The sequence below is a fragment of the Rutilus rutilus genome (genome assembly GCF_951802725.1).
Source record: "Rutilus rutilus genome assembly, chromosome: 21".
NCBI classification, from domain to species: Eukaryota; Metazoa; Chordata; class Actinopteri; order Cypriniformes; family Leuciscidae; genus Rutilus; species Rutilus rutilus.
This window is the reverse complement of record NC_140226.1, coordinates 24,129,430-24,156,311: the sequence shown is the minus strand read 5'-3', so window position 1 is coordinate 24,156,311 and position 26,882 is coordinate 24,129,430. Positions and strand designations below refer to the sequence as shown.

The window sequence follows — 26,882 nt, the reverse complement described above, 5'->3', positions numbered from 1 at the left end:
TAATGGAATAAAAATAAATAAAAGCAACAGATCTTTCATTATATTAAAGTAGGTGTTTTACCAGGCTTTTTAAAGTGTAAAACTTGCAAACTGTCTTTTGTAACAGTGCAGGATAGTCAAAAGTAAAGGATTTGGGACTGTGCATGTGTGATCCCATCAGCCACTAAGCATTGTCATGACTCATGACATAATTTTCCTGCAGCTTTAGAATGATTAGTCACATGACATTTATGGCTCAAGTGATTGGCTCGAAAATTACAGATTTAAAATTGGATACTTATTGCATCCTTGTCATACTAACTTGACAGCTTTCTCCTAGTACCCTAGACCTCCATAATCATATATACACAGTATGGTTTTATGGTTTTGCAACTTTAGATGCTTCTAGAACCAAAAGACACATGTAATAATTGAGCTTGACAGTTTTGAATTGTATATCAAGATAACCCACCTAGGTGGAAATCTCAACATTGGCCCACATAAAAAAAGAATAACACATAACAGTGTTTAGCACATCATTTTACATTCTTAAAATAACATACTAAATGCTAAAAACTAAAATTAAGCTCTTTAATGAGAATGAGAAACTAGGCGTTTTTTAAAAAATGTTGATGAGACCACATTTGGCTTCGGTCGGATGATAAAGCTGCAGTATAGTACGTGATGTATGCAATATGTGCAAGATAAATGACTTCATTGCATGGAGCGACCTCAGACCTTATTTTGTGAAAGGCGCTGTGGAGCCAAAATCAAAATGATTGTTTTGTTTTATCCTGACACTAGATTTGGCTGTTTGAGTGTCTACTTTCAGTGTTCACTTACATTTACTCAGAACGTTTGTTTACTTGCACTGGTAATTAGATTAGATTACTTTTATCCTTTAATGTCATGCCTTATTACGGATTATCAAACAAATCTGCAGTATTTTCTCGAATGTTTGATTTAAATCATTTATGTATGAATGATAGCCACAAGGTAAAAAAGAAATGAAAAAACAAAGTGCCTTGTACCATAAGTATAACAAAAAGGGACTTAATATATGCCCAATTTAAAATCTTTAAAGGGATATGTTCACCTAAAAATAAAAATTCTATCATCATTTACTCAATCTAATGTTGTCCCAAATCTGCAAGACTTTCTTTTCTCAGTGGTACATAAAGAGTGTTGGTAACCTAACAGTTTTGGTTACCATTGACTTCCATTGTTTGGCCAAAAACAGAATATATAATTTTATGTTCCACGGAAGAAAGAAAGTTTGGGTGAACTATCTCTGTAAACTCGTTTTAGTTCAGTTTATAGGAACGTTTTTAGAACCTATTCAAAATCGAAATCAAAATAAAGCTTCTAGCATTTGTTAATCTCAGTGTCAGGTCAGAAATATTTGCCTGCTTACTGTTTATATAACATCAACTGTTTCCTCTATGAAGAAATACAAAGCAGATTTTTAATTCATAACAGCAACTGTTTTTCTTTTTTGACATTTCTCCATGGTAATTCCCCTCAATCAATGTTGGTCTCACTGTATGGGAATGATAATCACCTAAATTGTCCATGGTGGCATTATGAAAGTTACATTCCTAAATCAACAGACCACAGAAGAATTAGCCAGAGCATCTGCGCAGCTCAGAACAATATAATGGCACGAAATCTGTGCGATTCTCAAGAAAACATCCTGTGTGGTTTTACGATACATTATTGTCATGACTGTTGGTGTACAAGCTTGTTGTTTTGATTGTTTTTAAGTACTTTGGTGGAAATAAGTTCTTAACTTTTAAGTCACCATTTCTTTTTAAACTAATTATGTCGGAGGCAGTTCTTCAAAAATGCTCATGCCTCACAATATTTCCTCAGTTCCCGTTCAAATCACGCTGGTCTGTTTTTGTTCTGCAGACTGTTTGAACTCAGGACTGTTTGAAAAGATAAAGCAAAATCTATTTCAAACCTATACAAACAAATTAATTACATTTGGCCAGTCAAGGATAATTCAAGCAATATCCCTCTTTAGGGGTCTCTATCTCCTCTCATTGTAAACATTCCCAACCGTATGTGCTTGCTCCTTAATCTAATTCCTCTCAAGGCAGTTTCTCCAAACAATTTGATTCTTTTTATAAGCAGTCTTTCTTTCACTATTGGCACGATCGTGATCTCACACCTAGCTGGAAAAGATTAACATTACGGGGCGCCATCTTTGGTTCAAGGAGATAAAGAGGCATGAAGAGTGCCGTTGCCTCTTCTGTTGTTCGGAGGTCTGGAGGTTATCAGCTTAAGCGCTGCATGGGTTACTTCAGCTGTGTCTCGCTACTTTACTAAAGTGAAAAGCCTTAGGAGACATTTAGTAGAGAAGGAGTTTCAATTCAGCACGCCAAGTGCTCTCAGAGAAATGAATGCAAAGCCTGCAGGATTGTCATGGTTCAGTAGAGAGGTTTGGCACCCCTCGGATATACATGCTGATCAGTGCTAAGCAATGTTAACTTACCTTCACCGATATCTGGTTTACTTTACTGTAAAGCAGGGGAAATATATGTTGGGGGGGGCGGACAATAAGCCGTGACTGATTTTTTATTTTTCACTAGAACAAAGGCTTAAAATATAAGTGTAAATTTTCTTAATTTAATGCATTTAGAGTTATGTATTGGCTGCGAAAATGATCATTTTTAAGTAAAAATCTTAAAAAGGGAGAATGTCTTTTTTTATTGACTTTTTATTGTAAATGCAGAGTATGTATGTATACTGTTAGATAAGAAATTGTACATAATTCAATTGTAATTTATCTGCTATATATTGATTTCTTGTTTTTTTGGGGGATATAATGTTTATTAGTATATGTATAAAAATATATATATAAACAAATTTAAATTTAAAAAGCAAAAAGTAAACACACTTAGCATCTTTTCATACTTCTTTATTGCATTGTCATTTTTGTACAGATGATTTTATAAAAAAAAAAACACTCCCGCACTCCCGCAGCAAATCTTCTTTCCCAGACATCCACATGAAAGTGAACCTTCGGTGACTGTCTGACTCACCCACGGTTCCGGAATCATTATTGGGTTTGTATTTTGTCTCATTTTTTTGCCAGCAAGTATTCAGGAAGTTTCCAGGTGATTCTAAATTCCACACAACACGGGGTGAAGAGGGGGATAACGGTATTGTCCGGCGCTGGTAGGGGAGCCGTGTGGCATTGTGTGCTAAACTCCAGGAAACGCTAATGTGTGGAGGGTCTCTGTGGAGGTTGTTTCTTTTTTTCTTTAGAAATGAATGACTTTGTGCCCTGCCATTGAGCACTTGTCCAGAGGTTATGATGCAAGAGCAACGAGGAGATGGATCATCGCTCACTTTTATTACGATACCTCCAATATTTAAAAAGGAGTAACAGAGATAACTTATTCAAAGACGTTTATGCCGTCTGTTAATCTGTTTTTGATGGATAGCAAAACTAATCTGAATCAAGGTCACTAATATTTCCTTTGTTGAGTCTACAGATACTGCAATAATACACTATATCAAACAATTATTAGAGACAGAGAATAGGTGGCCCCTCACCAAGTCCATTTTTTAGGGATGCTTTTAAATGAACACTGACCCCCAAATATTTGAACAACTGCCTGGAGTCCATGACAAGAGGGGATACAGTTTTTCTTTATGAGAGGAAAGATCTTTTTAAACACGCTTGTTTCTTTTTTATTGAATCATGTCGCAGAATCACAAGTGAGACCAAAAAAAGCATTGCAGTGTCCAGACTTTGACATCTGTCCAGAAGTCTTTTCCTGAGAGCCACTTTGGCCCATATAAAATCTCATTCAGGTCAAAAAGTTGATAGACAGCTTGAGATGGAGGAAATGATGAGGCTGACATCCAAATGTTTTTTTGGGACAAATATAGTCAGATTCTGTAGTAACACTGGCCTGAATCTTTCATTTAGACACTTGGAAGTGGGTATTAATGCTATTTTTAAAGATGAATGGATAGCATTTTATTAAAAATGATTGAAAAACTATATAAAATATAGTACATTTAATAATACACTAAATATTTTGACTGCATTCCTCGCTTGCTACATATTTTCTAAAATGTTTTTGTCATTTATTTATAGAAATATGTATATTAAAATTAAAACACATAATACAATTAATATATTTAAACTATATATTGTCATTTATCCATTACTATATATTTTCTAACATGGTGTATAATTATTATTTTTTGTTTTTAAGTTTTCCATCATTAAGGAAATCTCATTTCCATGACCAGCATGTTATAAACTTACATAAACAGGCTAAATTTTGTAGTATGATTGCATGCATTTATCTAGGGGTTTTCTAATAGGATACATTCTGGTTTGCACTTAAACTAGAACTGCACAATAAAATCCATGTCTTTTCTCAAAATATTGGGCATTTACCATTTCATAAAGCTTTTCCAACATGGGGAATCAGCTTGCCAAACATGTCACACCTGTTTCATGTGTCCCTTCTGAATACTATGTGCATTATACAGCATTACACCGAACGTATATGAAACTGGCGCCCACACAATACTAAAGACTCATAAAGTAGTAATTGTTCTGCTTTCATGCACATGGTTATCAGCACTTTTAATATAGCTGAATGCAAAGGCACTTCATTGCATCAAACTCAGGGTTGTCTGGCCTGTCTTTAAGTGTGTTTTTCATTTTCAAACATTTCTGCTCATTTTACTTTTCCTTTCATTTCTATTTAAAGTGCATGATTCCACTATTACACTCTGATGTTAATGTAAATACTGTATTTAAACTGATCTTATTCCCCTAAACCGAATCAATAGCAATGATGGGCCACCGTTGGGGACAATTCTGGCTCTCTGTAAGTTACACAACCTGAAAAACATTTTCAATACTCCCGTGAGAGCAGGCTTGTGGGATGGGATGCACTGTTTGCTTTTCCTACACTCAAAAGTTTGTGTCATTGAAGGAGAATGTAGGACCTGAATTATATATATGAATAGGAAATAGCTGTGCTGCTATTATGTTTTGGAAGACAAATCTCAACACAGCACCAAATACAGTAGGCTTACATTTAGTAGAAAAGATCTATTTCAATTTTAACCCCAGATCAGAGCATATCAGATGATGTTAAGTTGGTACAAAAACTGGGAGAGAGGGGAACAAAGAACAACTATTGCGATGTCAAAACAAAACATAACAAAGACCAGGGGGAAAGAAAATGATCTATTGCAGATGATATTTGGCAGGAAAATACCAGAGTATCTTTGGAACGATTCTTCATCACCACAAGAGAACCCAAACCACTCTGGAGACGTAAAACAGTAAAGCTTGTTTGCTTTGCCACAATTCAATCCACCCGGGCAGGATTACTCCATTTCCTTCTAACTAGCCCTGCCTCCTGGTTTAAATCAAGGATAAGCAAATTAAGGGGCTTTGTCATTCTTTTTGAGAAGGCTGGAAAGGAAGATTAAAGAGACCTGGGCTTACACGGAGAGTCCCGACTCTCAGAGAGAACGGGAAACAGATCAGATGGAAATATTTACTCTCCCGTTTGCTGAGCCGCTCTGCAACAAGATGCGCCGATCTCTGCCCGAGTACTGAAGACGACAGATTTCAAATCAACTGAACAAGTTGGTGTGAATAGGCCACGTGTCAGTTCTTGTTGAGGACCTGTGTGGTGTTGTGCCAAAGCCTTTTCTAAAGAAATATGTGTCATCATAGTGGCCCTCGGGGGAATTTCCTTGCCACTTTTTCCCATTTAATGAAAGCTCCAAAATGCCCAAAGGAGCCATTGTACCGCTACTTTTTCACAGTGTCAAGTTAAAGTCACAATGAAATCAAAATGGTTCATTCTTATTTTTTCTGGAATATTGCAGTATTTATTATAAATGCCCAATTCATGTGCCCTCGTAATCTTTAATCAAAGTAACTTCCTGTCCCTCTTGCAGCGATATCTCTTCTCTTGTGACTGGTGTGAGGTTGGGACAACCTGTCACTCAAAATTATTTACAGCAAACCACAACCATACAAAAATGCATTCTGTTTGAACGGCCCTAAAAGTATCACAAAAGTCGTCCAAATGACTTATGCAATATATTCCAAATGTTTTGAAGCAGAGTAAAATTTGGTTATTGGCTCATAACCATCCTCTGGTGGGCTGCTAACCAGTTTAACAAGATCTGATTTGCAAATAAATCATTCAGAATCACCTGATTTGATAGATCTGACACAAAATTATTATTTTCTCAGGAATTGGACATCACTTCTCTCAGTTCTTTCAGTGAATAATGATAAAAAAATTTGGTCTGTTCCATCACAAGGCTTTAGAAGACGTGGAATACAGCACTTGAGTCATATGGACCAATTTATGATACTTTTATGGTGCTTTTTTATTTTATTTTGGAGCTTGACAGTCCCAGTTCTCATTCATCTTTATTGTATGTTAAAGGGATAGTTCGGAATAAAATCAACCTAGGGTCCTTTGCACCATGACCTCGAGCCAAACACCCCCCCCAGAAGCCTTTTTTCCCTTGGTCGAACATTGTTAAAGTTAGAGCTTATCTAGAGATATCAGCCGAATGGCTTAATACAGGCGCTAATGGATCCAAGGATGTATCTCGTAGATTACCCCACTAATAATGCCCGGAATGGTACCAAACTTCTACAGTAGTACAAATAGGTTCTGTACTCATAAAACGAGGCATTGGAAAGTTTGTAAGTACATCAGGAGTTTATTTAAATAACACTTGCCTGATGGCTTATGCTACTGCTAACCTGGACGTCGAGGTCACTTACGTGATTTGGGAAAAGCCCGTAAAAGTCCTTTGCAAAACTCACAAGTGTAAGGGAATAGCTAGTGAATTTATTTAATTTTTTCCGAAGTGTTGACAACTTAGTGTTAACTAATAATTGTTGCAAACTGGTACTACCAACAAAATATTAGTGGATTCCTGGAACTGGGCGTCGTTACACTAAATCCTTATGCATCGCTTTCTGCCAGGACTTTTATGGGCTTTTCCCAAATCACGGAAGTGACCTCGACGTCCAGGTTAGCGGTAGCATGAGCCATCAGGCAAGTGTTATTTAAATAAACTCCTGACGTACTTAAAAACTTTTCAATGCTTCGTTTTATGAGTACAGAACCTATTTGTACTACTGTAGAAGTTCGGTACCATTCCGGGCATTATTAGTGGGGTAATTTACGAGACACAACCTTGGATCCATTAGCGCCTGCACTAAGCCATTCGGCTGATATCTCTAAATAAGCTCTAACTTTAATAATGTTTGACCAAGGGAAAAAAGGCTTCTGGGGGGGTGTTTGGCTCGAGGTCATGGTGCAAAGGACCCTAGGTTGATTTTACTCCGAACCAGCCCTTTAAAATGTGGACAGGATATTCTTCAGAAATTAAGAAAATAAGTCATACAGGTTTGAAACGACATCACATTGAATATGAGCATCAGAGTAAAATATAAACGTTTTGATGTTTCATTACATTGACTGAGGTGGTTAGAGGACTGAATAACATTACGGGTCCCTGGGCATTTGAGGTAAACTGTCAAAATATTTCACTTGGTAATTCCCAGGAAACCATGCAAGTGGAGAACAAACCTACAGCCGGGTTTTCTTATAAGAGGTCCCGCTTTGGCTCCCCATTCACCATAAAGCAAACTCTTGGGATATGTCCGGAGCCAAGTTGGGGCCTAAAGAATCTAAACTGGTCTCAAGCTAAGAGAATAGCAGCTTTACAGGTAAAACACTATTCCAGAATCCTGCTGATGCAGTCTAGAGAATAAAAATGATCCAGGGTTAATGTTGAGGTCCATTTATGTGGAGAGCGCTCAAATATGCATAATTTTTCTGCCTTTAACCAGGGTCAGCCCAAGTTTCATTAAAATTCATAATATTGTGGTCCATGCTAGGACAGGCATTTCCTGCCATATTAATACAATTTCTCTTCAGAAAGAAATCAAATCACATGTAACATGTCCTAAGTGTAAAACGTTTCATTGAAAAACCAAAAAGAAAAGGTTCAAGAGATCATACACAAGTGATACACGATGGTAAAGCAATATTCAGCAAAAGCTTTCCTCCTCAAATACTGAATATTCAAAACATTGTAATTTGTAATTTAACTATACTAAATGATTATAGCAAATACATAGAAATTCAACATTTCTCTCCCAATGACAGAAATCAACTGCAAAAAATTCTAAAATTGGACAATGTCTCTTTACAAGCTTTTATTGATTCAATTGCAAAATGTTTTATTAACAATATATCATATTTGTTAACAATTTTAATTAAACTATACTTCTGTATAGTTTACATTACGTTTTTTTTTTACTGATGTTATTGTATTTTTTTTTCCACATTTTATTATAAAATAACTTTATGTCATTTTTTATGTTGAAAAAATTATTTTCCATCAAGAGGACAACATCGTCATGCCAGGCTGTTGTTGTATACAAGAATCTTGTTCTTAAAGGTGCATTGTGTAATATTTAGGAGGATCTATTGACAGAAATGCAATATTATTTACATAACTAAGTTTTCAATGGTGTATAAAGACCTTACTTAATGAACCGTTATGTTTTTATTACCTTAGAATGAGCCATTTATATCTACATACACCGTGGGTCCCCTTACATAGAAATAGCCATTTTGCGCCAACATGTTTCTACAGTAGCTCTAAACGGACAAACGCGTTTCATCACTATTGTTGTTCTTCATGCAAAGAAGCTAGCTAAAGTCAGCGAATAAAACATTGACACAATGATTAACAATAACAATATTCGCAATAACATATCGTTTTACTGAATAATTAAGTAAACCTAATTTCTTAATTTATCTTTGTAAAGAAACCTTATTGCTTAACTGGCTACTCTCTGCCGTCTCAGACGACGACATCTTTTCCTGTCGGCCACCGTAACTTCTGTTGGTTGCAATTCGCAACCTCACCTCTAGATGCCGCTAAAAATTACACAGTGCACCTTTAAGTGACTTGTCTGGTTGTCAAGTTTGGAAAATTACAGATTTCCACAAAAATAAATTATTTATGCAATACACTGAAAAGTTGAAGGACAAGATACATTTACTTACACATATTTGAGAATTAAATTATCATATATTTCACAATCTATTAACATGTTCATGAATATTTTGAGGAAAAATGAAATCTCACCAATACATCAGTCATGGAGCTCCATCGTGACTGTGAAGGGACACGTGATATGCTTGATACGTCACCATGGAATTCACACTGCACCGACACGCCGACCAACGGCAACAGACACCGAATGAACATCTTAATTTGGCATTTGTCGGGTCATGGAATGTTTGACAAGTGACACACTGTAATCTGGTGATCTGTTGGTTCAGTGTGAATTAGCCTTACATTCTAAAATAATGGTCTTTTTTTTTTTTAACTCACACAGGGGGCTCAGTTAGAATATCTGTCTGATAGACAAGTTGAATAAATGTTATTCTGGCAGTCAGAGCGTCCTCAAATCATCTAAGATCCACTCAGCCGTCATGTTAGCCATTTCATCCCCTGAATCCAGGACAAATGCATGCCGGATGCCCCTCTCACACAGGCGAATGTCCCCTTCAGGGAAGTCCTTTCTGATATCATGGTAATACTGCACAGGGCACCAGTGGTCCATAGCTCCATAGTAAAAAATAAGCTGAAAAAGACAAAAAAGACAAACCTAAAATGATTTAGGTTGGTTCCCACACTGTATGTGGGATTCACCACTATGACCATGCATCATAATAAGAGCAGAGCTTCAACAATTCAGTTTTTCTGACATTCATTTGAGAGAAAGCTAGTACCTGTGTGTCACAAAACCCCATAAGTCATTCTAAAAGGCACAATCTATGATGTAAGAATAACAAAAGTAGCAGCCCTCCCATTTGATTTGCATAGGAACTTAGACCACCACTGGAGTTTATAGTATGTGCTCCTTCATATTCCTCAGCTCACCTCAGCTCACCTCATAATTTCAGAAACCGCTATCAATGACTGACACATGCCATCATTTAAAGCTCTAAAACGTTTTGCTTTGTGAAAAGAATTCAACTAGGGCTGTCAAATAATTAAAAGATATAATCAAATGAATTACATTATACACTAAGTAACTGCATAAATGAATATTTAAAAATAGGATAAAATTATAAAATATAATGCAATAACGCTATAATACAATAAAATCGTGAAAAATAAAATAAAATAGGTTTGGGTCAGGGGGCATGAGTAAATAGGTAATTATTTAATATAATTAATTGTACTAATTATTAATAATTAGTAAACTGACAGCCCTAGTCAAAAACAAGGTATGATCAGTCAAATATCATTTGGCAGATGAAACATCAAAGTAGACTGTTCATCATGTGCCATAAATCTATAAAGCAGAATGGAGAAAGTCTTTAACGAAGGCGGAGCAAACTGAGGGATTCCAAATGGGAAAACAATTAAGATTGCATTTCAAGAAAACAAAATATAAGAAAGATTGACATTAAATCCGCTACGTCCACCATGTCCCGTCAGACACCGGTGTGGACACTTGAAGGGTATTTCCTTCAGTTAGGCTTCCGTAACCTGGGCTGAATGATGCCAATAACATCAACGTGAAAGGAAAAACCACCCGTGCAGATTTCGAAAGGCTATTTATTGGTGAGACCTCGAGAGCCGTACACAATAGAAAGATCAAATTCTCTTGTCAACTGCTTTGCATGATTTCTCTGACAAACTGCATAATGTATAGCCTTTGCCGACTGTACCAGTTAATCATGATGGGTTCTACATCTGTCGGCCTGATCGATTTCACCACAGCCCATAAATCTAATAGAGGAGTCAGATGCATGTGGTTTAAGGCTGAGAGGGGTTTAAACATATGACCTCCTGTCTTCACCTTCAGCTTTTTCGGAAGAAAATTATTCTAGCATCGCTATTGGCAAGCGAGACGGACTGCGAAGCCGATACCAAAGAATGCCACGTACTCTGACACCCATACGGACAAACAGACAATGGTAGTCAGAGACATGGACGGAAAAGTAGAGCTTCCTTCCTCCGTGGAATTATGGGTGGGATGCTAAAAGATCAGACCGGGAAAACATTCGATCGGTTTCCAGACTCGAGGGAATTTCGGACGCTTTGACCAGGAATTACTTCGAGTCGAGGTGCTACGGGTAACATAAGAAGCAGGCCTCGAGAATGTGACTCTTAAGAGCGGTGACGATATCACCTTTTTAACTGATGACAGATATAGACCATCAGGAGCATGTGTACGCAGTCTCTGCTTTGCATCACACCACAGTACTGAAAGGAACACATGGTTCTTCCGCCCATGCTTCCATTGAGAAAACGGAAGGGTGGGTTGGAGGAACGTGCTTTGAGATCTGATATCTTTTGATCGGTTATCATCTCTCTGAGGGTTAGTCTGCATGGGTTTCATCTGCGTCTAACATGTTTAGAGGTTTGTTCAACGCCCTTAATATGTAGGAAATTAAGGAAAGCTGTGTCATCTGATTGTTTCAGTAAAAACAAATAACAACGGGGAACAATGCTGTTGGCTACAAATGACTTATTACAGTCATCTACAAGTGATCCATCAACATTTTGGCCACAGGCAATATTGGCGATATATCAGTTGATTTTCCATATTTAATTGTGCATGCTTTTTACATTTAGATTACCTTAGCCATCATGTTATATTTTAGGTCAATCTTTAAAAACATTATTAATTTAATAACACTGTTAAATGCAATCTTTGGCCAATCTCAAAATAAACATGCATTTTCATACTGTACATTATTACGTGATGCCTAGCAATTGAAATGATTGTTGTATTATTATTTCGAGACAAAATAGTACATTTATTGGCTATTTATCACTTTATCAATTTTTTTGAGAAATGTAATATCCCAACATAATTGTACTATTTATTTATATTAAATATAATGCATAGTTTAATGAATTTCTAGAAGAGACTGGATGTGTATATTGACTGAATAATAAAACATGCATTATAGAGAGAGTGATAGACTAACACAACATCTCGTAAGATACATTGTAGGATACAGATGTTCTTGAATTAGCAACAAATCAGTTCGAGACTGTTGGGAATAGAGTTTGTTTAAAGTAACTTGATCAATTCTGACATGTGCATAATTACACCATTTTTGATTACACCATTTTGTCTATACTGTCATTTTATTCAAACAGCACTTTAAATATTGTTCATTCCATCCTTCCTTCCTTCTTATGTGAAATAAATCACTAAAAAGTTATCTTATTAAGATTAATAGAATTGATTCCCAAACAAAGGCTAATTTAAAATGAGTGTTTGCGGCTTTTGGCCATGTCTTGAACATGTCCCGCTTTTATTTGGTACATCACTCTAATCTACTGTTTATTACCTTGCTGAGGTGTCGACGAATAGTTGCGTTGTCTCTTTCTACAACCAGTCTCATTTCTTGGCTTCCCATGTACATACCATTGGCTGTAGAGACAAAGAGACAACAACAGAGACAGGCATGTGGATTAGCATATTACAAAATTGTAATAAATGAGGTAGTGCAAACAGAACTTTGTAAACATTTGCATTACACATCGGCCACTGCAAGGTTTACTAAACATGCAGAGTATCAAAATTAAATACACATCCAAAAACGGCACAACCTCAAAGGCCAGTGCGTGTACAAACACGGAAACAGCAACCAGTTCATGAGGATTACATCTGTTCCCGTTCATATTTACTGGATGTACACTCCTACTAACAGTTTAATGATGCACAATGATGTCATTGATTTAGGGTTCAAACTCTGAAGTGACGTATGTCGTTTGTGAATATTTCATATGATGTGTTCCCAGGTCTCTACGTGCAGGCTTTGCAGAGTGGATATTTAAAAGAAATGCCATTGATTTTATACTTCATTCTTTTTTTTCTTTTTTTTTGTGAGTGTGTGTGTCTGTTTTGTTTTGTTTTGTTTGTTTGTTTTTTGGTGGAAAGAGGGTTTATTAAAACACTATAAATATGCTTAATAAATAAACATAAACTAAGAAGCTGGTGAGTATATATATATATATGTGTATATGTATATGTATATATGTATATCTATATGTATATGTATATGTATATGTGTATGTATATGTATATATGTATATCTATATATATATATATCTATATATATATATACATACATATATTTGTGTGTGTGTGTTAAAATGTAAAATATTATTGAAAGAAGTCACTTATCACTACAGTATAAACAGAAAAGTATTACAATTTAAAGTAATTGTGTTCTATTTTAATAAAAAAATAATTTATTCCTGTGATGGCATTACTCCAGTCTTCAAGGTCACATGATCCTTTAGAAATCATTCTAATATGCTGATTTGCTGCTCAAGAAATTTGCTGCTCTTTACTATATATACTATATATAAACAGATTTAGATTACAAAAATATCTGCCTCAGAAACAATGACGAGTTTTGAATGAATTAATCTGAATAAAACTTGAAAAAAACAAAAAACAAATTAAAACTTCAATGTTGGGTTTCTATGTTTTATAGGGACATTCCATATATTCCATACATTATATTCCAAGTATATATTCCAATATACATGCCTGTACATTCCATTGCCTGTATATTCTATCCCCTAACCTAAACCTACCTATTAAAAAAAAAACTTTATGCATTTTTACATTTTCAAACAACATCACTTAGTATGATTTATAAGCTGTTTTCCTCATGGAGACCAAAAAAAACGTCCAGTCCACATTCTGTCCCCATGATGTAGGGTTTACCAGGAGCGCACACACACACACACACACACACACACACAATCTTGAGATTCATAAGCAAATACAAGCTGCTTGACCTTGATGCCCTTGGCAACAATTCAAAGAGACTGATCCTGATCTTGCGCGGGCCAAACATTTGGCCAAGAGATGTGTTAATATCCTTTCTCATCAGGACATTCTGTTGATGATTGTTCACCCTCAGACTATGGAGGAAGTGTGTACATGTGTGTGTGTGTGTGTGTGTGTGGGTGCATGAAGAAAGCATCTGTGTGTGTGTGTGTGTGTGTGTGTGTGTGTGTGTGTGTGTGTGTGTGTGTGTGTGTGTGTGTGTGTGTGTGTGTGTGTGTGTGTGTGTGTGTGTGTGTGTGTGTGTGTGTGTGTGTGTGTAAGGAAAAACTCCTCAAATGACTTGCTTCCACTGAGTGAAAAGGAAGTGTGGGTATGATCACACATCCGCACGGCTCTAATGCTATCATATTAATCATGGCCGTGTACTATATCATCCAGCACTGTTAACACATTTCACAAGACTGAGAGCCACATACTAAAAAGGCAAGTAATCAATTTTATCCCTTTCTCAAAGCAGAAAAGCACAGGGGAAAAAATGTTTAAAATAATTTAAAGTTATGCCATGTTTCATTAGTAAATTCATTCTTAATGTTTCCTCTTTCAGACTGGAGAGTTTAATTCAGCACTATATTTTTACAGAGGAAATGATTTTTGGAAATGGGTAAAAACTGAATGAAAGCCTTCTGTGCAAACGAAGGGTTTTTCCACATTTCATTAGTGGTGGTTGTGAAAAGAATTATTACAGTCCTTGGTATGAATATTTCCCTACTAAATAGTATGCAAAAAAGCAGTACATCAAATTAGTACCATGATCGAATCCAAAGTATTCATAAAACAGTGCAAATACCCAGATGATACTGCTTCTATTGAGATTCTAAAGTGTGTATCTGATGTTGTAGGTCACATGACAGTGGCAACATGGCGGATGTATGTCCAGAGTGTATTCATACTACACACATGCATATCAATAGAATATCATGGATAATTGGAGGCGAGTTATTTTTATTTGGGCCAGTAAACAACCCCCAGAACCATAGCAACAGCCTAGCAACATGCTAAAAAAAACATGTGCTTTTTGGTGCTAAACATCTTAGTAAGACCATGACAACCAATCATTAAAGAGTTCAAATCTAGCTTCAGGTCTGATCTGTAACTTCCTTCAATGCATGCCTTCACACAAAAAAGAAAACAGAGTGTGCCAGTCATATTTCAAAGAACTGAGCAAGAGGGACTCATGGTAGAATGTCTCCTTTATTCCCAGCATCAGAGAGGTTTCAGAGTCACTTAAGTGTTTGGGTTGGCTGCTTTTTGCTTCCAAATAAATGTTAAAGTTATATGTAAGCTTTCCTTTGCATTTTGATGTGTACTAAAGGGAGACATGAGTCATTTGAGATGAGGTGCAAACAAATATTTGCCATAGAACACAATGAACACATAGAAGACTTACTAAGGCATCTAATTTTATTACACTAAACACATCACAAACAACATCTCCACCCACTGAGGTAAACTGGATCAGAGGGTGTTTAAACTAGAGGGTTTTACAGAAGAGTAAAGTTCACTGCATTTCCACTACCTTTACCCTATGATTCAAATACAAGAATCTTTGAACGTAAGTAAATAATAAGGAAGGCCTGTTGCCTGTTGTCGATAAAATCATGATATGTGAGATAACTGCAATCATTGTGCCCTTTAAATCTCAATTACATATTATCATTATATCCAAATAAGAAAATTTTAAGTTGACATATTTCTGGTACTTAAAGAGCTTGATTAATTCTAAATCCTTGATACAGGTTGTTACTTTGTGAATGCAGAGCAATCCACTTTACTGATTTAAATTCACGAAATTACATGAAGTAATCAAATGCAATGAAAAGAGTAGATGGGACCATTTCTTTAGATAGGGAATGAAAAACATTAAAAACAATGTTTTTTTTTACGAGAAATGAAGGCTAAATTGCTGAAAATACATAAAAAGTTAGAACAGAATCATTATTCTGTGATGACGGACGGACAAACAGACAGACAGACCTCTTATTAATATTCAGGTGGGTGGGTTAAAAAAAAAAAAATCAAGAGTGTGAAATGAGAGTGGACTTTATTAAGAAATTTTTACATTTAGAATATTACATTTATGTTTTACAACCCTATGAAATATCAGTTTAGAAAACATTTTATGTCTACTAGTTTAACGTAAATAAATGACTTTCCCTTAAGTTGTGTGTGAACACACTGTAAGTGACAGTCAAAGTAGAGAATGTTAACCTTATTTGTGTGACAATTACTTTCATAATCATCACAGTCCATTGATACACTTCGCATATTAAAGTGTTGTATAAATTGAAAAGGTGGGATGACAGATAGGAGGAAAAACCCATGAGGAGAAGGTAGGGGGAAAAAGAGAGGTTGAGATCTTTTGAGGGAGATGGGTGTGCCAGTCTTGGGGCAGCGATCTGCGAGACATCCCCTGTTCTATCTCACGGTATCGGGATGGGGGGTTTGGCAGGGCACAGCATTCCAGTCAATTTTACACATCCTCACACATGCACCTAGTTAACAACTGTCTGGAGAGGTAGAACCGAGGGATCTGGGCGCAAAAACGCGGACACAGACCCACAAAGACGCAAACAGACAAACACGTGCAGATATTTCAGTGTCCTGGGTACCTCCATGTGGCAAGGCACAAAATCAAGACGGGCAGTTGACACACGACGCGTCTATGGACTTTCTTCATTAACATCAAGATTTCAATGAATATCAGGTCATCATACTTTCATAAATTATGAATTTTTCATTTAAAAAAAAGTTGCTGTATAGTAAATGTATATGTTGAAATTGCCAACTCCCCTAAAGTATTTCATATCAAAAACTTATATGCACAGTGCAAGCTCAAGCTGTGATAAATTCATAACTGAGCCAAATGTTCAATAATAAATCAAACTAATGCCTAATCTTCAAAGATTCATAAAAAACAAGTCAATTGCAAAAGACTGTAGTGATTCAAGGGGCAGCGTGAGCCTCACAAACAAACAAAAGCTTTTAAATGTTCCATCCTGTTCAGTTCAAGATGCCGATGGGGAACAAAACGTTTTCTTCTTCCACTGTGCCTAATGTGCCTCTATACTCTTTGCATTTGCTTCCCAATTATTTTACACCACACATTCCTATTGGGTTCTTAAACCATCTATTTACGTCTTTTTTTCCAGTCACTTTGCATTAGTAACACAAACAAGACAAGTTCATGACGGCAGAACCGTCTGAAGTCCACGGACACAGAAAGAACAGCGTATAGTCTAGTTTCTCCACCGTTTGCACAGACCACAAAGTCGCAATGTGCTTCTCTTTATTATATTTCCCTTTAAAAGAGCTAAGCGAATGTGACAATTATATTCTCCCTTCCAATTCAATAACACATGTCGTAATAGAAATCCACATAAACTGAAATACAATACAGATTTCTTTTTTCATTACGTTAAAAAGAACACAAGGTGGGTGGTCATGATCCATTGCATCTCAAGTAGTTCGGAGAGCAGACATTTTGGGGAGTTACTCTAATAAACAAACCTTGCGTTATAATGTCATCACATTTTCATTCATACCCCTAATGAACAGGATATTCCTATTCAACACTTTGTTCTTTTTTCATGACAGATCACACCTGATGCCGTGGTTATGAAATGAACGATAGCTACTTCAGTTATGACTATGTAAACAACTTTTAAAGAGATTACAATTTCAGCATGACCCTATTATTAGAGAGGGTCAACTGTTCTGCAACATATCAAAAACCACAATGAGAAAATGACTGTTGTTACATACTGGATGAGAATAATAATAATAAAAAAAACACATTTTTGAGGGATTTTTACTGCCCTCTGGGCCAACACAAGAGTTGCAGATGTGGTTCTTGGATCTCAAGTAAAATAATAATATAAAAATAATATAAATGACTAGCCCATGGACACAATGTCATAAAATGACAAACCTTCAATATCAGGCAGCACAACGCTCTATGAAGTGTGGAAAATCAGGAATCTGTGTATTCAGCTTTTACATGATCAAGTCTCGACACTCGATTGTATTATACAATGATTTTCAAATGGAGTAAATGATGTATGTGAAAATCCTCATCCTTCAAACATTCAACAGATAATGAAATCAAACATCAAGTTCTCATCAGTTCTGTGGTCATTATAGACAGTAAGATAACAAGAGATGACATTTAAATCTTTATAAAAAAACAAAACAAATTGCAGGATAGTCAAAACCAAATATATTGCAGTTTAACTCTTAAGGGGTTAGTTTACCCCCAAAAATGTAATTATCCTATAATTTACTCACCCTCAAGCTATCCTAGGTGTATATGACTTTCTTCTTTCAGCCAAACACAATCAAAGTTATTTAAAAAAATATCCTGGCTCTTCCAAGCTTTATACTGGGAGTGAATAGTAACTGAGATTTTGAAGCACAAAAAGCGCATCCATCCATCATAAATGTACAGCTCCATGGGGTTCATAAAGGCCTTCTGAAGCGAAGCTTCAAAATATATATCAAAAATCCTTCAAAAATATCCCTATTTATAGCTTCCGGTAACATTCGTCCACACGTTTTGTTTTACTCTATCCCCTGCACTTCGGCCGGAACGCGACTCGTGTACGGAAGCCAGTGATTCAAGTTCATAAAGGTGTAAATATGGATATTTTTCATATAAAACCACATAGCTTCACTTCACATGGCCTTTATCAACCCCCTGAAGCTGTATGGATTACTTTTATGATGGATGGATGTGCTTTTTTGAGCTTTAAAATCTCAGGCGCTTCTCATTCCCATTATAAAGCTTGGAAGAGACATGATATTTTTTTAATATAACTCCAATTGTGTTTGGCTGAAAGAAGAAAGTCATATACACCTAGGATGGCTTGAGGATGAGTAAATTCTGAGATAATGTTCATTTTTGGCTGAACTAATACTTTCACACTGAAAACAGATGCAACAAGCTTCTTTGTACTTGTATATACATTTATAAAGTGTAAGTGTAGCCTAAGTTATAATAAGTGTAATTAAAATAACCAATCTGAACTTGTTCCAAGAGGTTTCATTATGTTTTGTGGAACAGCTTATTTGAAGCTATTAAATATGATCCAGTTTGTTTTTGCATAACTGTTACAATGAGTATAAGATGCACTTTTTAGTCGCCACATTGAGCACTGCATCTTTTTTATTGTGTCCTGCTCCATCTAATGGTGATGTGCAGGCAAATACTAGCATAACGTCTGTGAATTTATTCATCCTCGTTCCAAACCGGTATGATTTTCTTTATTCTACAGAACACAAAATATATTTTGAAGAATGTTGGTAACAAAACTGTTTTGGTGACCACTTTTTGCAAAGACAAAAAAAAAACACTGAGATATTTCGTAAAATATCTTATTTTATGTTCCACAGAAGAAAAAGTCATACAGGTTTGGATTAACTTGAGAATGAGTAGGCTAAATGATGACAAAAATGTTAATTTAAACACTTGCTGGAAAAAACAAGAAGGAAGTTACAGTAATGTACTGCTAGATGTTCCCATTGTTTTAAAAATCTATGATGAACAGAAAATGCAGGAAGAAACAACAATTGATCAACAGCCAAGCAATTTTGTGTTTTGTTCAGTAATAAGTCTAGCAATGTAAAGGTGTTCCACATATAAGCAGAAACAGGTGGCCGGAGGAGGAAGTGAATATGACTCAAAAGTAAGGTGGCAGATAAGAGTTTAGCCTCTAGGTTCCAAAATCAGGTCGACGTTAACTTTGTTCCGCTCTAACAGGAAAGGGAGCTACTTGCCGCTACGCTCTGTTTTCCCGCTTTCCCAGGTGAGTCAAATTATGATCGGAACAGCTAAAGGAACTAAAGACGGAGGAGTTCAAACTGCATCTCCAGAGATGGTGGGTCAAATCTCCCGCTTCTCATAAATGAGGCCAACAGAAGCCTGGATAGAAGAGTGCAAAAGTGTTCAATCATAAAACCGTGTCATGAGAACTGGCATAAGTAGTTAGGTGAGTGAAAACAGAAGCTGTGTGAAGTGGAGTGTTGCAGACTACTGAAAGGATAAAGCATATTAGAGGCCGTTACATAGCCACTTTCCCTGTGGATCTGCGAGCAGGCACGCCTCATTGACGTTTACGCTCCTAGATGCAGAACCTTGATGTCTGCATGACAGACACTGTGTGCATGCTCCACATGCAGTTAACATCAAAATATCAACATTCTCAGTTTCAAGGAAAGGGATTTCTGAGCAAATAAATCCTTAAATATGCCCAGGAAGTTCCAGCTAATAGCAACATGCTTTCTTAATTAAGTCTGTCAACTCGCCATTAATTACGGATGTAATACAAGACAGAGAGTCAGAGCAGCTTTTCGTATGCAGTCACGGGCCAGCACTCAATGGTACAAAACGCACGCATGCACATGTGTACATACAGGACCACCTGGCCTTTTCGATGAATAACAAGAGATTAAACTTCCTTGCAGCAGTATTCCAACATTTGTTGGTTTTTAATAAGGAAAGGGGAGGAAATTTTCACTTGAACATTTTGCAAAAGCAAAATCCATTCCAATTGACACTACATGAGAAGTGCTAATGATTAAAAGCATGCTTACAAGCACTGTCAGAAGCAAACCTCCAAATCCCTGCGCAACACAGGGAGAAGGAAACTAAAGGTAGAGCTGACAGCATAAAAAACAGACAAAAAGGAGAAAAGAAGGGCGAGCGAGTGAGAAAACTGGTTCTTCAGAGCGACTAGAGAGTGGAGCTCACACTAATGCCTCTGGGCTCGACTGAGGCCTCTTTGGCAGAGACTCTCCGGCCATCACAACATCCATCACTCTCCTCCCAGGACAGACAGGGAAAACACTCAGCCTTTCACCTAGAGAGAGACTGCGTTAGCGGTCCGTTCGCTCTCTTGCTCGCTGGAGAGGCCTCTTAATTACTCCTACTCACAACACTTCATCTGCACCATTAGTTCATGTACAGAAAGCCCTGGAGATCAAATATGAGTTATGATAAATAAAACTTTATTCAAAACATTGTGAGATACTGCTCTCTTGGCTGCCACTCAAATATTATTTGCGTTTTCCCTCTCTGCGGCCTCGACTTTATCTCAACTAAATCGGCCGAGTCATCTTTGAAGTGGTGATATACTTCTTATCGTCTGATAAAAAGAGAGAGCAACGCATCTGAACAGTCAAGGTTTGGAGGGATGCCAACATGTGAACTTCTGAAAGGTTTCAGCACCTCATTGAAACAAGGATTAGATCTTTGGAGCAGACTCCTAACTGAGAGAGATGGAAATGGAGACCTGAGGGGACATCACTGAGGTGAACAGAAAGGTTGCGTGAGACAACCTAAAGTGTAATATGTTACACTTCAGCAGTGTCTAATAGTGCTCAGAATATTGCAGATGCTACAAAAGATTATCAAACGCTGAGATGCATCCCAACAAGAAAAAAAACATGACCAGTAGATATTTCTGGGCCAAATAACTTTCTGAGGGAGGGGGAAATTTTGCAAAATGGATTAAAATGATGGAATAACTGATAAATTATGGTAAAATGAGTTAAACCGAGCTATGAGTCCTACACTGAACTAATTTCTTTAATTAACAAACAATGAAGGTTTACATATATATTCACATAGACACATAGAAACACACATAATTCATATACAATTATAAATATATATAAATGTATATTGGCTGCCTATCAATTGGCTATTGAAAAAAACATTGTTCGATCAATATATCAAACCACCCAATACACATTATAGTGCATTCTATAGCTTGTTCTATTCAAACAATACAGTAAAAAGTTTACAGTTGGGAACACAAGGAAACTCACCAGCACAGTCTACATTGATCAGGCTGACGGTGGATGGGATGATGGAGGTGTCCAGTGTGTATAAATTCCTCAGGGCCAGATGCACCATGCTGATCTTCAGCCTCTCTGGAAGGAGGGAGAGCAGGAAGATGGGCAAATAGAAGGCGTACCGCAGTCGACAGAGCACAGGGGTCATGACCTTTCCTTGAGGGCTACAGGCCATGCGCTCAATCGTGGGGAAGAGCATCACTGCCTTTACAACCTAAGGATGAGAAGTACATATGGAGATTTTTTAAATGAACCAGGGTCAGAAAAACTATTTCAATTCCTGCACTTTCTCTTGGCCCATTTACATTTGGTCATGTTAAGTAACTGACACTTACACAGAAAACCAAGAACAGCCAAACAATATGTTACATACTGAGATGTAACGCATAATATTTACGACAGCATTGCAAGCACTTATAATCATAACAAATGACATGTCTTAATTTCAATGCTTAAGAGTTATCAAGCTAAGAAAAATGACGTGTCTGTGCTCTCGCTATATTATGAAATTGATAGGAGAGACAAGGGAAGGAGGGAACAGAGAGGAGAGAGAGAGACTTCCAGAAACAGGAAACACCTGCCTCTGTTTGGCCATTGAGTAGAAGGCAGCTAGACTCATTCAGTGAGTAAGACAGAGTGGATGTGCTTCATCTGTCTCTACAATCCTTTGCAGTTGCAGCCAAGTATTTTTCAATGAAACTAAACAGTGCAATATCTTCAATTCTCTTGTGTAAAATATGTGATAGCCAGCACAATTCTTTGTCAGCAGTGCCAAATGCAATCTATTCAGCTTCAAACCACTAAACTTCAAACTCAGCTAGTTCTGCAATCCTGAAAGAGTGCTGGTTTCATCACGCCCCAGCAACAGGCGAACGGGCAAAGTTCTGCAGCCGCTGAATTTATCATCTGAAATGGGCCTTAAGGAACTGAAAAATATACATTGCTGTCAGTGGGAAAGATATCAAAATCCGAATGGATGAGCGATTCACATCCCAGAGTTCCTCTGTCATAACAATTACAATTGAGCCAATTTCAGAATGGAGGTCAAATTAGTTGCTCTGTTTATGTGTGCGAAGAAAAAATCTATACAGTTTACTCAACTATAAACTACATTTTCTGGAGTGAATGTGAATGATGCTTGTAAAACTTACGGTGTTCTGGGTGGTTGCTAAGACTCTACTATCTAGTTAGTAAGATGTTCTGGGCAGTTGTTAGCAGGTTGCTATACAATTGCTAAGATGTTTTGTTGCAGTGCAGTTTGTAGGGTGTTTTGTTAGAATGTTAGAATCCTTTGTTTGTCAGGATTCTACAATGCAGCTACTAAGGTGCTCTAAGTACGAGTAATAGTATTAGTGATAGTGGCCACTAATAAATCTATACACAGCTATCTAATACAAATACGGATACAGGAAGCATACAAACCTCTCACATAATACTTTTCATCGGCCTTTCACTGCTCATCCTGATGCCCATCATTTGTCAGACAAATAGAGAGAGAGAGAGAGAAAGAGAGAGGCAGTGAAAGAGAAAGAGAAAGGGAAAGGTGAAGAAGAGGGAGTTGTGTGCGGAGCAGGTGATCTTTGATGTGCAAGTAGTGCTTTTGACAAGAAGCAGTTCCTCTTCCTGGAGGTCACAGGAATGTAACAAAGAACACAGAAAAATCTGACAGAGTCTCTGGGAGTGGCTCTTTAATCAGAGAGACAGACGGCCAGTCGTACACACACGCACTTCTACTTCTAGAGGGTTTCTTCTCTGGTACTGCTGAGGTCAGGAAGGGGGAAGGAGCGATCTGCATCTGGAGAAGGGGCGAAGAGAGTTTAAACGTCACAATCTGACTTCCACGGATCTGTGATGTGAGGGTGCAATCTGATAGTGGAGGAATGTTAATGATGCACAGATCTACTGGAGCTTCAGACAGCATGATGGATCATACGGCAGTCCAGACCACATCTCTTTCAACTCAACCACTAACAGTGAGTATCTCAATGGTAATCGTGATGCAACGACGTTAGCACCACTCCGTCCCTTCGATTGATGCCTTGCAGAGGAAAGGGGCGATGTATTGAACTCTGTTGGAAGTGTGTGAAAAGGTCCACCTGAAGTCAAAAGCACCTTGTCACCGCTACCCTTAGGAAAAGACTGGTCATTTCCTCATGGATCCTGATGGGAAGCAGGAGGGAAATCCCATGATGTCACTTTCATTTTGATGAATGAATGCACCAAGCCAGGCCATCATGCCCCTCACGTTCTACCAGGCTGAGAGAAACCACTGCCCTTTGCGTGCCAGACCGAACAACCAAAAAATCTTGAGTTTTCACAACCGTGTGACTCCAGTGGGCTGGACAGTCCATGGTCACGTCTGGGAGCATTAAAATCTGGAGATGTTGTGAGGGTAATATGAGACAGGTCTGTGTGCTGTAATGTTTACGCTTGTGTTTGGCTCAAGCTGTGACTGTAACGATGTTTTATTTGAGTAAAGTATGAAATCACACCAATACTTCAGGACTGTCGGTCTGACCTCTGCTCCCCAAACAGAGGCCCACCCAGAACGCTGTGACACACTTGCCTACAAGTTAAGCCACACATCCAAGTCCTCATGTCTGGGAAGAGAAAGACACATTTTTGTGTCAGGGGAACTTGAGTGTTCCTTTAATCTATTTTTTAACTGCAATCAGAGTAATTAACCAACATGTATATGACACTAATAAAATGCAAAGCAACACTTCAGCCAACAGCTGTTAAATCAAACTTTACATCTATGCAAACAACATAGGAAATGACATCACCTTTGCAGGGCACAAGGCAAGATGCTGCAGCAGGAGTCGTCATAAAGCACTTTCCTCACCTAAAGGTCCCTAGCGCTCTACCTCAGGCTGAGGTGTTGGCTGGAAAAAGGACTGTAGATTTCCAATTCCTGCAGCAGCCTCACAGCAACAAATCAATTGCTCTCTTTAGACCATCTATTCTACAACTGGCACATATACGGTGTCACTTTGTTACAACAAGTAAGTACTTCAAAGGCAACAGGGAAGACTTTTGAACTGGACTCATGACAGAGACAAACAATTTAGCACCTCCATGTGCAGTGAATCAAACACTTCCTCAAGTTTTAGGAAGGTTTTCCAACCTACCTCATGCTGCTCCTGGTTTGAAGCTGAAATCTGCAAAGCTTCTCCTCCAGAAGAGCACTAAAGAAGCCCCTATCATCATTTACACAGACTGTTCTCTTCTACTCCAAAATAAATATCTAGAGCCCATAGTAACAGTTTCTGATTATCACACATCATATGTTACCAGGCATAATCACCAGGTTGGCTTCCTGGCAGCCTGCAATCTGGAACTAGAGAAAATCTTTTCTCCTTTCGTGCATGTTTTCTCTGAGCCACGCCATAATTTAAAAAGAACAGATTCGAATTTTGAAAGAAGCAAAAGGTCTAATGGTTGGCAATGTTTTAATTACCTGGAATGAAGCATATTTTTAATAAATTATGAAAGAGGACCTTCGAATCGATGAGTGTGATTAGGAGGTTGTGTCATCATTAAAGAGAAAAAAGACCAGCTTTAGGTCTAGACTAAAAGTGGTTTGGATGTGGAATGTCTCCAAAACTATCAGAACATATTTTTATCGCACTGCAAAAAAAGTGGTGCATAACTGCACTGGCCCCATTAATGTAGCTAAAATCCATTTCCCTTTGCCAGGAGGAAAACACACCACTAGTGAGGGCAAACACTAAAAAAGATGTTAAGAGAGAAGAAGGAAAAGATTTCTGGGTAGAGAAAATGCTTGAAAATAAAAAATGATAAGGAGCACATCTTAGAGCAGGAAAACCCCAGAGGAAGAAAGAAAATCAAGGTTCTTTTCCATGTTATTTAATCTCCTGACCTTTTACACAGCAAGAAAAGGGAACAGAAGTGTTTTATTATGCTGCTGATTGGCATTGTCTCGCTGAGCTGACAATGCCAAGTTTCAAATCGCTGAGGTGGTTCTGTAGACAGCAGTACAATGCTGTTTAATGTGGAGAATCGAATAGAATCAGTAGATAGACTCTAGACAGGGCACAGAAACAGGAAAGAGGTTGTGGGTCAGCGGTCATTGGGGAACTTTTTTTTCAATTCACAATGAGCAAATATATAGGTTTTCAAGGATGTTAATAAATGTGAATAGGGGCCTGTGATTTTATTCAATCATGTAAATTGGTGACTTTGAATGTGCTGAAATTCCTCTAAATACGTAAATTCCTCTAAATACGTTTTACCTTCAGTTTAAACTCCAAATCAGATAAATGCATTTATTGTGTTGCAACATTTAATTATTATAAGATTATTTATAGAAAATAACAGACCATATCCAGCAACTGGTAAGGTGTGTGCTACATTAACTGCATTTTAGTTCAGTGAATGCCTTCTCATCCAGGTGCTTATACCTTGAGATCTGGGTCTCTCTTGATCATCTCCAAGATGATGTAGCAACCGATGGAGTGGCCAATCAGCAGCAGGTTGGTCCCCCGAGGCACATGCTTTCGAAGGAAGGCCAGCTTGTGTTCAATCTGCCCATCTAGCCCAAAAACATCCTTCTCTGTCACAGACGCATCTTCGAAGGAAAAATAGGGGAAAAAAAGAATAAAGCTCTCACACCAAACCCAATGTACATTGTACATCATCACATGGTGGCCAGGACCGTTGCCAATACTTTCATCATGACCTAGAACTAGTAAATACAGCAAATAACATAATTAGACAAAGCTGCTTAGTTTGATCGATTGTGGAGCTCCGATCACAGCTGAACGTGAATTGTAAAGGATCCAGAAGGCACTTTAAATTGTTAAGAGCTCCATATAAGAAGTTTTCTTTCATCATCTTGATCTTGTTCTTCATTATTTCTTTGGAAAGGAGTAAAATTACGCTCTATTGAATAATCGCAGTAACTGGAGATCCTGATAATGCTTGGCAGGCTTTGATATTAATATCTTCCTACAGGTGCTGAATTCACCAGTATGAACCTGAGAAAGGGCAAGAATTAGAAAGACAATGGACTGTACAGAAACAAAAGAATGACAGAAGAAGAGAGAAGAAGCTGGACTGAGGTGGGGTGAGGCTGAGGCATTTATCACTG

At 37.5% G+C, this 26,882-nt stretch overlaps 1 protein-coding gene across 1 annotated transcript in view; it reads right to left on the bottom strand.

The window, feature by feature from the left end:
- Positions 1-8,216: 8,216 nt before the first annotated feature.
- ldah (lipid droplet associated hydrolase) overlaps positions 8,217-26,882 on the bottom strand; it is a 40,421-nt gene continuing 21,755 nt past the window's right edge. Inside the window, exons 4-7 of the mRNA XM_084392798.1 lie at positions 26,194-26,360; positions 21,743-21,983; positions 12,402-12,484; positions 8,217-9,667 (exon numbers count right to left, since the gene is read on the bottom strand). Of these exons, the coding sequence (XP_084248924.1) occupies positions 9,476-9,667; positions 12,402-12,484; positions 21,743-21,983; positions 26,194-26,360 (683 nt within the window). The 3' untranslated portion in view covers positions 8,217-9,475. The remainder of the gene's footprint in view (positions 9,668-12,401; positions 12,485-21,742; positions 21,984-26,193; positions 26,361-26,882) is intronic.